Source organism: Humulus lupulus, chromosome 3, assembly GCF_963169125.1.
Source record: "Humulus lupulus chromosome 3, drHumLupu1.1, whole genome shotgun sequence".
Classification (NCBI taxonomy): Eukaryota; Viridiplantae; Streptophyta; class Magnoliopsida; order Rosales; family Cannabaceae; genus Humulus; species Humulus lupulus.
Window position 1 is genome coordinate 29,543,291 of NC_084795.1, and position 12,274 is coordinate 29,555,564.

The 12,274-nt window shown below is 37.3% G+C and overlaps 1 protein-coding gene across 4 annotated transcripts; it reads left to right on the plus strand.

Moving 5' to 3' along the window:
• Nucleotides 1–1,944: 1,944 nt before the first annotated feature.
• On the plus strand, nucleotides 1,945–9,333 carry LOC133822433 (protein ESSENTIAL FOR POTEXVIRUS ACCUMULATION 1-like). 4 transcript variants are annotated; one of them, XM_062254773.1, is made up of 11 exons: nucleotides 1,946–2,272; nucleotides 3,126–3,188; nucleotides 3,294–3,367; nucleotides 3,888–4,733; nucleotides 4,843–4,936; nucleotides 5,015–5,131; nucleotides 5,225–5,935; nucleotides 6,022–8,097; nucleotides 8,203–8,275; nucleotides 8,561–8,703; nucleotides 8,790–9,333. In XM_062254773.1, exons 1-11 carry the CDS (start codon nucleotides 2,191–2,193, stop codon nucleotides 9,113–9,115), a joined length of 4,605 nt encoding a protein of 1,534 aa, XP_062110757.1. In that variant the 5' UTR covers nucleotides 1,946–2,190; the 3' UTR covers nucleotides 9,116–9,333. The 4 variants fall into 4 exon arrangements, with proteins under 4 accessions (XP_062110755.1, XP_062110757.1, XP_062110754.1 ...); XM_062254772.1 differs by having other exon boundaries at nucleotides 1,948–2,272; nucleotides 6,007–8,097; XM_062254771.1 differs by having other exon boundaries at nucleotides 1,945–2,272; nucleotides 5,015–5,935; nucleotides 6,007–8,097; nucleotides 8,561–8,637.
• The last annotated feature ends 2,941 nt before the right edge of the window (nucleotides 9,334–12,274 follow it).

Consider the following 12,274-nt stretch of genomic DNA (forward strand, 5'->3'; position numbering starts at 1 on the left):
GAATCAAATGTTGACTTACCGGCGAGTTGACACTCTTGAAATAGTTGGGTTCAGTGACGCCGATTATATAGGATGCGCAGATGATAAAAAGTCCACTTCAGGCTACATTTATATGATGGCTGGAGGAGCTGTTTCATGGAAAAATGTTAAGCAGATACTCACAACTTCCTCTACGATGGAGGCAGAGTATATGGCATGTTATGAGGCTAATTGTCAAGCAATATGGCTGCGGAATTTCATTTCAGCATTGAGTGTTGTAGACTCTATTTCGAGACCGCTGAAATTGTATTGTGACAACTCCGCAGCAGTAACTTTCTCTAAGAACACTAGGAGTACTTCTCGCTCAAAGCATATTAAAATAAATTGCTTTTTTGTTAAAGAAAAAGTCGCTAAGTCCCTCATTTCTATTGAGTATACACCTACCACTAGCTTGTTGGCAGACCCACTAACGAAATGCTTACCTATATGTGTGTTTTTAGAGCATGTTGCCCGAATGAGATTGTCAGGAGCCTAGCTCGTTGATCTTGGTGGGAGTTTTATTATTTATTTATTGAACATGCTAGTATTTTGTATGGATTGCTTATAGCTTGTGTTTTGTTCTGAACATGCATTATGATATTTGAAGTCACTTCTCATTGTTGTTATTATATATATATCATTGTTTATCGAACTGACAGGTATAAAAAGGAGACAAATGCGCATAGTCTTAATTTGTTGTACCTCATGCATGTTTGTTTTGATAATTAATGGTTGTTATTGTATATAAATATTTTCAAGGCCAAGTCATATGTAATATATATATCATATCGATATGATGTTATGTATGATTTATTTGACTACTTTATGAGACGCACAACATTATGATTGTTTGATTATATTGTATAAGTGAGAGACTGTTATAATTTTATGTAAACTAATATAATCTCAAACGTTATTCCATAATTACAACTGTTAATTGTAGTGTCTAATACTGTCAATAACCACAATGGAATGGTTAAAACTTATTAATTACATTAGAGGCATACAGTGGCACCCCAATAATTATAAGCTGATTCATTAAGCTTTAGTTCACTACTATTATATTCACTAGGCTCATTAGGCCTAAGAGCCCAATAATATCCCTTAGGGTATTAATGGTGAATATGAAGAACATAAGTGTGTGTGAGTGGTATTAGGGAAATTGATAGAAGTGGTTGCTCTCCATTGGTTTTTTAAAATTATTGTACTTGATTTTGTGTGTTGATTTCAGGAAATTTGAAGTGGGGAAATGACTCAAGATGAGATTAATAATATGAGAGGTATGTTTTTATTATTGTCTAATTAATGTTCTAAATAAAATGTGTTATTGGATTGATTGTGAGCATCTATTGATTGTGTAGAGCTTATTTTGTGCTCATGTTGTGTCTATAATAGAACAGGAAGTAGTTTGGTTTGATCAATTTAAAGGTGAAGATGTAGATATTTTGTAAATATCTTATCTGGTCATATAATAAATAATTAAATTTAATTTTGTAAAAAATTTGATTTGAATTTATAATAATTAAATAAGAAATATTCTATAATATCTGCATCATTGTTTTATCACATATTGCTGGCATCATCGCTATTAGATTTCTTTTCTATTTTCCAATTGAATAATATATCAATATTATATTTTAAATTACTGTTAGATTTTAGTTTATACATATATAATTTCAAAATTAAAAATAAAATAAAATTATTCGAGTTAATCGATTAGTTTAGGTTATATTTTTGTCATTTTTTGTTTTCCCCTACAAATGATCTGGTTGAGAAAGAAAGTTGTGGAAAAATTGACAAAATAAAATAAAAGCCTAAACAAAGCAACGTGAATAAAAATAATAATATTAATATAAGCTCCTTTAAAAAAAAGAAGAAAATTGAGAATTTGAGATTAGTTGATTCGGCTGTTGTGATTGCGAACACCATCCAAACAAACAAACCCAAACCCAAACCCAAACCCAAACCCAAACAAACCCTCCTCGCTCTCTCTCCTTCTCCTCACCCCTTTCTTCTCTCTCTTACTCTGCAACTCTTGTACAAACGAAGACTGTTATTTCAAACCCTAGCTCTCTCTTCTGCAACTTCAACTCCGCTCTTTCTCATACTCTCCTTCCATTCCTTTCTCACTATCGATCCTCCCCCCCCTCTCTCTACTTGTTCATTTATTCGATGGCTGACGGAAAGTTCGATCTACCGGACGTTATCCTTCCCTCTAATTCCAAACCCTCGGATCAGTCCTGGACTTCCAAAGGTATTTCGTTCTCTTCCTCTGCTTATTTGATTTATTTTCATTTTTTGGTGTTGATAAATTGCTAGTTTCGATTACTCAGATGGCGGATTCGATAGATTCGAAGCGAATGCGAGATTTTGGTTTATTGATCTGAAACTTCCTAGTAGAACAGGGAATACCTTTAGTTTTTAGTATATCATTTCATATGTAGGTTAAGCTTCGGATCACTTTTTTTCTCCCCCTCGTGCTTTCCACTATTGATTTCGTTTACTAGAAACAAAATAAAATTGTACTCTTATTGTAAATCAGTTCAAATTTTATAATTCACAATTTCTCATATAAGTTTTCTAGGTATAGTAAATAAGAGATACAACGATTTTGAATTTTCTGCAGGTATTAGATCTCATGTCTGTAAATATGTGATTTGAGGTGTTATTTTGGTGTTTTAGGGTCTTATCCCATGTTACCATTAAGTGGGTACTTAAGATCTTCCTATCAAACCAAATCCATTTTAGCTGATTGACTCTCTTATAGATAGTTTTATATGTGTGTTTTAAATTCTGGGATTGGTCATGGGATTCATACTGAGGAAGTAACCTCAGGTGTTACTGTTTAGTAACTATGACATTTTACCCGGTTGAAATTTTATGAAATTTCAAAACTAGTTCCGTGGTAATTATGATGAACACTTAAAACCAAGGGGTCCAAATGCATTCCCATGCAATAATTTGATTTAAATTAATATCATTAAAAGCAATTATATAAGTGATGGTATTCTCCCATAAAGATTTTGGATTTTTTTTTGTTAAGAACAAAACTGGTAATTGTTTTTTAAGTTTTATAATATTCTGTTATTTCTTCAATGCCTTAATAGTTGAAACTTCTGGAGAAAATGGTGAGGAAAAGGTGCTTGGTGGGTTACTTGATGAGTCAAAAGGTATTTATATTTCCTTGGTTTTTTTTTTTTGGTGGGAATGGAGCAATGAAATTTGAATTTATTTTGTTTATGTGATTTATTGTGCTGATTTACCAATTCCTGCAGATTTACTGGTTTCAGATAGTAGCATACCTTTGTCTCCCCAGTGGCTTTATGCCAAACCAACTGAATCAAAGATGGTATGTGCTTGCTTCAGAGCATCTTGGAGCGTGGTTGCTTTCAATTTTATTTTATTTTTTTCTTTTTTCCATCAAGAAAAATTATCTGTAGTTGTTCATTGGCATAATGATGTATTTCTTTCTTTCTATCTTTTTTTTTGCTAAGAAAGCTATGTATGCAGTGTTTTTTGGGCTGAACTGTATGTTAAATATGGTTCTATACTATTACCATCCGAACATAGATGATATCATAATTATACGCTACTAGTATTTTAACTTGGTTCTGACCCCAATATTTAGTTGCTATGGTGATTTAAAGTCTTCGGCTTTTAGGCCTCCTAATGTCACAAAGCAAGAAACCAGTGTATTATATGCTAATTCTTCTTGGTGTTCTCTCGTTTTGAGAGGTTCCGATTTTCAAGAGTGTCATTTCTTCACTTTTTTTACTCAATGTAATATATATTTATTCACCTAAGCTGTGGTCACTTGACTTTTAATGACTTTGGAGCCCTGTTCATCCCACTATTTTATATGATGACAGGAATTACGTCCTTCAAGTTCACTAGGAAACTCCACAGAAAGCAACCAGAAGGATGGTTGGCGTTTGGAAGGGTTGGAGGACAAAAAGGACCGAAGGCGGGTTAACACTGATGGTGAAAGTAGTCGCCGCTGGCGTGAAGAGGAAAGAGAAACTAGCTTACTTGGTGGTAGAAGAGATCGCAGGAAAGTGGAGCGTCGAGACAACACTTCAATGAGAGAAACGGCTGACAATAGGGTATTGCCTAATTCTGAGCGATGGAATGATGGTCGTAACTCTACACATGAAACCAGACGCGACAGCAAATGGTCATCTAGGTGGGGTCCTGAAGACAAAGATAAGGAACCTCGAAATGAGAAGAGAACGGATGTGGAGAAGGAAGATACTCACAGTGAAAGCCAGACTACTGTAGGTAGCAACCGTTCCACTGCTGAGCGTGACTCAGATTCTCGTGATAAATGGAGGCCACGCCATAGAATGGAAGTTCACCCCAGTGGTTCAGCTACATACCGCGCTGCACCTGGATTTGGACTTGAAAGAGGAAAGGTAGAGGGTTCAAATTTAGGATTTGCCCGGGGTCGAGGAAGGCCAAATGTTAATGGCAGATCATCTTGTATAGGCCCCACTAATGCTACTTGTTCTGACAGAACTGAAAGTGTTCCTGGAAAGCCAAGGTACTCAGCTGGTAGGTTTTGCTATCCAAGGGGAAAACTTCTTGACCTTTATCGTCAGAATCAGCATGATCCATCTTTCGTTACAATGCCAAATGAGATGGAGGACTCACCTCCTATAACGGAAGTAGGCTTAGTTGAACCATTGGCTTTTGTTGCCCCTGATGCTGCAGAGGAGGTAGCAAATAGATTCTTGCAATGAGCTCATTCATTTTCTGTATAGCTGTCTGTATGTAATTTTTGTTTTTGTTTCACTGAAATTTATCTTTGTAACTTGACCATAACAGGCCACCCTTAGCAATATATGGAAGGGAAAGATGACGAGTAGTGGTGTGGTGTATAATTCATATAAAAATGGTAGATCAACTGAAAATATGACAGGTAATTTCTAGTTAAGTGGGCACTGTCCTCTGCTCATAATAATTGTCGATTTTATTTATAATGGTGTTTACTGTCTAGGTGTTGGAGACCTTGAATCAGTAGATGGAGCTGTGGACATTTTGCCCTCAACCCTTGTTGAGGAGACTAATGATGCCATTCAAGAGGTTGCAAATGGTGATAGTACTTTGACAGACGGTGGGTGGAATTTTGTATTACTCTGGATATACATTTTCCTTACAACCCCCTCATTTCTCTCTCTAATTATCTTTGGTTGGTATTTTATTTCAGAACGTATTGGTATCGGAAGTGATGTCGATATTGGTGGTGCATACCATAACATGTTTCAGCATAATGTCAATACAAATAGTCAGAAGTTAGATTCTTCTTTCACCAGTCATTCTTGTGTTGACAACATTGGTTCTGTTGATTCTGACGTTAGTTCCATGCTGCCTAACAATCAAGGTTCTCACTGTATTTTGCCTTTTACCGAGGACAATAAGAATGGGGACACCACCATTGTGGCAAATGGGTTGGACAAGGACGTCTCACCTGAAGATTTATGCCTGTGTTACCTCGATCCACAAGGAATGACCCAGGGACCATATCTGGGGGTTGATATCATCTCATGGTTTGAGCAAGGTTTTTTTGGAACAGACTTGCCAGTCCGCCTGGCAGATGCTCCTGAAGGAACGCCTTTTCAAGATTTGGGTGAGGTCATGCCACATTTGAAAGCATGGGATGGACAAGGGTATAATATTAATCAAAACCTGGAGCCTGAAGACTCTGGAGCTTTTGGAGTAACTTTGGGGACTAAATTACCTTCTGCTCCTGCTTCTGGAATCGCCGATTCATCTATTGGAAACGAACCCAGCTCATCGTTGGCTGAGTTCAACAGCCTCCCAGATGAGCTTGTTCAGTTAAGAATATCTGAGGCTGAAAATCCACAACTACCACATTTACAGGGTCAAAGCTTTCACGGTTTTGATGGACGAGACGAAGGTAACTTGTGTGATTTATTGCTTTTGTGGGTTTTTCTTTCTATTGCATCCTAATAACTCTCTGTTTTCTAGAAATTTTGTTTCCAGGAAGACCAATGAACACTGGCTATCCTACTGCAAAATCTTCTGTTAACCCTCACGATTCTTTGGCAAGTTCGGGTAGCCACATTCCTCCTGTGCCTGAATTTACAGAACCTGGCTTGCGAAATCAAACTGAAACTAAGTTGCATCCTTTTGGCTTGCTGTGGTCTGAGCTCGAAGGTGCTCAAACTAACTATGCACAGTCATCTGGCATGTCTTCTAGCATGGGCAGGACTGCTTCTTTTGGTGGTGTGACTGATCCAGCTCTTGCTGCTGACTCTTGGTCTGATGTTTATGGGAAAAAACAACTTTCTGATCCCAACCCGTATCAAGATATGATGACTGCTCACAATTTGTCACGCATGGAACACGAACCCAGCCATCTTGATTTAGCTGACCAGCTGATGTCACAACAGTTGCAGCAACAGAAACTCCAACAGAGAAATGTATTATCTAATTTTGCACAGTTAAATGACTCTGTTTTAGAGCATTTGCCAAATCAAAGTCTTATTCATCCCCAGCAATTGGCGAACCTTTCTGCACCAGAACTCGATCATATTATGAAGACGTTTCAGCTGCAACAGCATCAGCATCAGCATCGACAGCTTCAGCTTCAGCAGCAGCAGCAGCAGCAGCATCAAATGCAGCAACAACAATTTCATCACAAGCAAAAGCTTTTGCAGGAACAACAGCAATCTCATGCACGCCAATTGATTCTTGAACAGTTGTTGCATAGTCAAATGCATGAAGCTGGTTTTGGACAGCCACATCTTGATCCTGTGAGAGCCAATAATGTTCTGGATCAAGTATTTTTAGAGCAGCACCTTTTAAATCAACTGCAACAGCAGTCTCATCACACTCCTAGGCATGTAGATCCATCTTTAGAGCAACTCCTTCAAGCAAAGTTTGGTCAGACCTCACAACAAGAACATCAAAGATATTTATATGATGCACTATCCCGTGCACAGCATGAACAACGACAATCTTTAGAGCAACAGATGCTTCAGCAGGAGCTGCTGCAAGCAAGGCAGATGTCGATGGGGTTGAGGCAGCGAACAAGTATGGAAGAAGAGATGCATGTCAATTCAGTTTGGCCATCTGATGAATCTAATCAGTTCTTCAGGGCCCATGCTGGTAGTCACCGAGCTCACTCTTCTGGATTTAGTCCTTTAGATGCTTATCAGCGGCAACAAAGGTCAACTCATGAAGAGCAGGTGAGCCATCTTGAGAGGAATCTTTCTGTTCAGGAACGACTTCAGCAAGGGATTTTTGAGCCTGGCTCGCTGTCATTTGAGCGGTCAATGTCTTATCCTCAGGGAGCTTCAGGGATGAATTTGGATGTTGTAAATGCCATGGCTCATGCTCATGGTTTGGATATGCATGAGTCAAGTGCACGAATGAAATCTTCCAATCAAGTGGGACCATTTCCTTCTGGAGTTCATGGTGTTGGTCCTCAGCACCCGTTAGTTGCTAATCAATTTCAGGTTCCACATATGGATGGAATTGAGAACCGTTGGTCTGAGAAAAATGAGCAGCTTGAAAATGACTTTGTTGATTCTCGGTTTCAACAGTTGTATATCACTGAGCGACAGAAAATGGAGTCTGAAGCAAAAATGACTTCTGACGATTCTACTTTATGGATGTCAAATGATGAGAAGTCAAAGAGATTATTGATGGAGTTGCTCAATCAGAAATCAGGCAATTATATTTCTGAATCATCGGATGTGGGTAATGAAACCTCTTTTGAGAAAAAGGTATTAGGCAATCAGTATGCTAGGTCAAACTCATCAGAACTATCTCTCACTTCGCCTCCAGATGGAGAAGCTAAATTAAATAATTCATTTGGGGTGGGCATTTATGGTTCAAGTCGATGTGAACCAGCACAAGAAGAGAGCACTGATTCTGGAGTATCCTCTCTGCACAAACAGCAGCTTGAGTTGCGAGGGTTGAAAAGTGAGGGTATGATGAAAGGTCGGGAATTCGAGACCCCACAAAGCATGGTGGAGCAAGCAGGCTTTGAAGCTCTAGATCACGAGAGATCAATGGATGTCTTGAGCAGGCATTCCTCCCTTGGGGTTACAGGTAATTTGTTTTTCTTTTCCCTTTGGCTGTAACTGGTCATTTATTTTTATTGCTTCTTTGTAATCCCCTGCGTATATTTTTTCGAATTTTTTTTATACATTCCAGGTGGAAGTGGCGGCATTTATGATAACAAGTTTGGACCTTATAATTCATTTTTGGACGATGTTGCAAAAGATAAGTAAGTTCCATTTCTGTAGTGTATATGTACTACAGGAGAGCTCGTCTAATTCACATAGGCCTGTTTGAAAACCAGAATAGCTGGTTGATCCTGAAAGGTTGAATATTGTTTTAAGATGCAGCACAACCAATACCTGAAATGGTGCATATTCAGCTTTTTCTTATTTTGATTGACATCTTTATACGGACATTTGGTCTTAATTAAATGTGAACATGTAATCTTGATAAATACACATTGTAACATATTTTCATTGTTCATTTCTTATTTTGGATCTCTTTATGACAGGGCATTCTCGATCAAAGGGCAAGAAAGTATTCTGCTGAGACGTCCTCCTTCGTCACGTACGCCCTCGTCACAGGATGGTTTGTCTGAGCTAGCACCTGATCCAGTTTCTAGGGGAAAAATTTCTTTGAGTGGCTTGCCTGATGGTGTGTTGACATCTATCCTTTATGCGTTTTCATTTGGCTTGTAAAACTATATTTGTTGTAATAATTACAGCTGGTGTCATTTTCAGGGGTTTGTCAAGATACAACGAGTAATTCAATAAACCAAGTTTCAGACTTACCAGCCTCTTCCAAGAGGGACATGCGCTTCCGCCGATCTTCATCTGGCAGTGATGCAGATGTCTCAGAAGCATCCTTCATGGACATGCTAAAGAGTACTGCAAAGAAGGCAGCTCCGCCAGATGTCCATTCTACATCTGAATCATCAGATGGAACGCAAGGGCGAAGTGGGAAAAGGAAGGGAAAGAAAGGGAGGCAAATCGACCCTGCTCTCCTCGGCTTCAAAGTCACCAGCAACCGTATAATGATGGGTGAAATACAACGAGCAGATGATTAGAAGTTTGATAACAACCACCATTTTTGTGTTTTTTCTTTGTATTATTATCTTTTACATTATAGGTTTATAGGTTTTCAGTGTAAAGTATTTTCTCATGGAAATTCTTTATTTTTTTTTCTTTCCCCCTCCGCCATCTTAGTGATATGGTGGAAATTGGAGGGGTTGTACGGCGAAATTGCCTGTCCATAATGATAGTCGATAGAGTTAGTTGTACACAAGCCACGAGGTTGTTTCTTTTGTCTTTATTTTCTTTATTACAAATTTAATTCTCTGGTGGAAGGGGGACCTAAACTGACCAATACACAATCAACGATCGTTACTTTTCTTCTATTATATTTTCACTCGTAACTTTTTAAACAAAATGTTCTAACTCGGATATTTTGATTATAAACGCATGCTTTAAAGTCAAAGTGCAAAAATTACAAAGTTAATCGATTAGGTTTAAATGAGAATATTTTAGCACAGATGGAAAAATATGCATTTAATACGTAGGTGAGGCCACTTGTCACATTGTGTCAAAAAAAATGGTTTGAAGAGAAAAAATGATTGTAGTACTAGTACACTTTTTTGCATTTTAATTTAAAAAATAACCCAAGATATTTTTATTATTAAAAGTGTGTTAAAATTCTTCATTTAAAAATTACTATGTAGTTTACACTAAAGTAAATTTTGCTAATATGTTATATGGTAACTAGTTTCTAAAATAGATGTGAAAGTATCACACCATAATATAACTTAAAAATCACTAATTATTATATAAAAATAACAAATTTTATACAAATAAGTTTTGGTGTTAATCAAAATGTATATGAAATAATATGGCCTAAAAATGAAGCTTTTTATGAAAAATTAACGATGTGTTATCAACATCGTAAGTAGTCAAAATATTATAACTAAAAATTCAAAAAAAATAAAAAATTTCAAATTTCGTGAAGTTTTCCATTTTAGATATATTACTTTTCAAAGGAAAACTTGATAAATTATGTCGCTTCATATAGTGTATTTTTTCAACATACCAACTTTAATAATTCTTATATATATATATATACCACTAACTATTTTTTGGTCAAAAATACCCCTTCCATTTACCCATTATTTTCTCTCTCTCAATCCCTCTCACTTTCTCTACCACCACCACCACCTCCCCACGGTGGCAGAGCCAACCATCCCCACACGCTGCCACCACCAATGACGCCTCCACCTCCCACCACTATTGAAGTTCCCACCTCCTACCACCATTGACTCTTTCTTCATTTTTTTAAAATTAATAATGAAAAATCAAATCCAACACTTAAATCGAACAAAACATTGACATAGGACACAAATTTATGAATTTTGAACACTTATGAACAATTTTTTTTGTTTTGTTTGCATTTTTTTTAGAACTAAAACTTAATACTTTGCAGAAAAACGATGCGTTTGCGATGGTGGCTTAAAAACATAGTTTTTGTGCCAAAACAATGCCTAACAATGCGTTAACGATACAGTAACGATGCATTTGTGGTGGTGGCTTAAGATAATGCCTTACGATGTGTTTGCGAGGGTGACTTAAAAACATGAATTTTGGGCCAAAACGATGCGCTTACAATGATGGCTTGAAAACATGTTTTTAGGACAAAACTATCAAATGATGCGGTAGCGATGTGTTTGTGATGATGGCTTAAAAACATGGTTTTCAGTCCAAAACAATGCATAACGATGTGGTTGTGATGGTGACATAAAAATATGATTTTTAGCCCAAAATGATGCCTAACGATGCAATAACGATGCGTTTGCGATCGCCATGCCACCAGCGCCCGTGGAGCCGAAGGCATTCCGCCTAGGCATGCCGAGATGGACCGCGCTAGGCCTGGAGGTGGTGTGCCCCCAACACCTCGCCAGCCTTGCAGAACCCCTGGCCAAGGGGCCAACCAGGGAGTGTCTCCGTTAACCGAGAGCAAGGCTTCAACATCTCGGTTTATAACGAAAACATTGAGCCCGACTGGGAGACCGAGGATATCCTGAGGACAGTAGTTGCCACCTGGGTCAACCAGACCTACAAGATTGCTTAAATGCTCATAGGGGTATAACAGCTCCCGGGGGCAACCCTGGGAAGAAAGATCATATAGATCTCTGAAACAATCTTAATGCCTGGAAGTGAGAACTGTTGGGGTTTTATGCCCTAATTAAAACTCAAATTCTTTGTAATCTCATTTTATTATCAATAAAAGAATAGAAATCATTTTTGACTTGGTCAATCACTTTGCTCACATGTTTTATTTTCATGATTATTTGTTTAATATAAACTTCTATTAAATCCCGAGCATATAGCTAATCTTATTTATAGTGACGTAATCATAGTGGAATATAAATATGATTATATGTTCAAAATAAGTTAGTCCTAAGATTAGTCAGTGCACTGGATTTACACTGACTTGCCAATCTACGATATGATCTACTTACACATTACAGTGTTATGTTCTTTCTAGAACATTAGCAAAGTAGATAAGATCGGATGTATTTGTTACATCGGACAAGACCGATATTGACAGTTGATAAGATAAGTAAACATATCGTTATTATCTATTCTAGTCATATCATATAATTGACCATAGGTCAATTCAATCTCAATTCTGAGTGGTTAGTATTCTAACTGATTGTATTATTTGAGTTCTTTGACTTGTTCGTTACCAGCTTACCCTACGGACTAGCCCATACTTACATCTTGGGAACTCGGTAGTATAATTGAGTGGGAGTGTTAATCATAGATATGAACATCTATAGCTTCTAATGAAGAAGTGAAACGATGGTTTCCTTTTAGTTTGGTTCCAGGTGTTAAATGATAGATATCTCATTTCAGTAATTAAATTAGTTTACTGAAATATCATTTACAAGGAACTAAGTGTTTCAAGGATAAAATACAATGAGGGGTAAAACAGTATTTTAGTCCTATCTCATTGTAGACCGTCTATAGAGGATTGAGTGACAATTATGGTTGTAACAATGGATAATTAATAGCGTATCTATATTTGTTATAGAGCGTTCTATGAATTCAAGAGTGCAATTCCAAGTCTATAGTGGAGTCACGAGGAATTAATAAGTTAGTAAATTTATTTGTTAGATTTATGATAATTTAGTGGAGCTTGATTTCATAGGCCCATGGTCCCCATTGTACCTTGG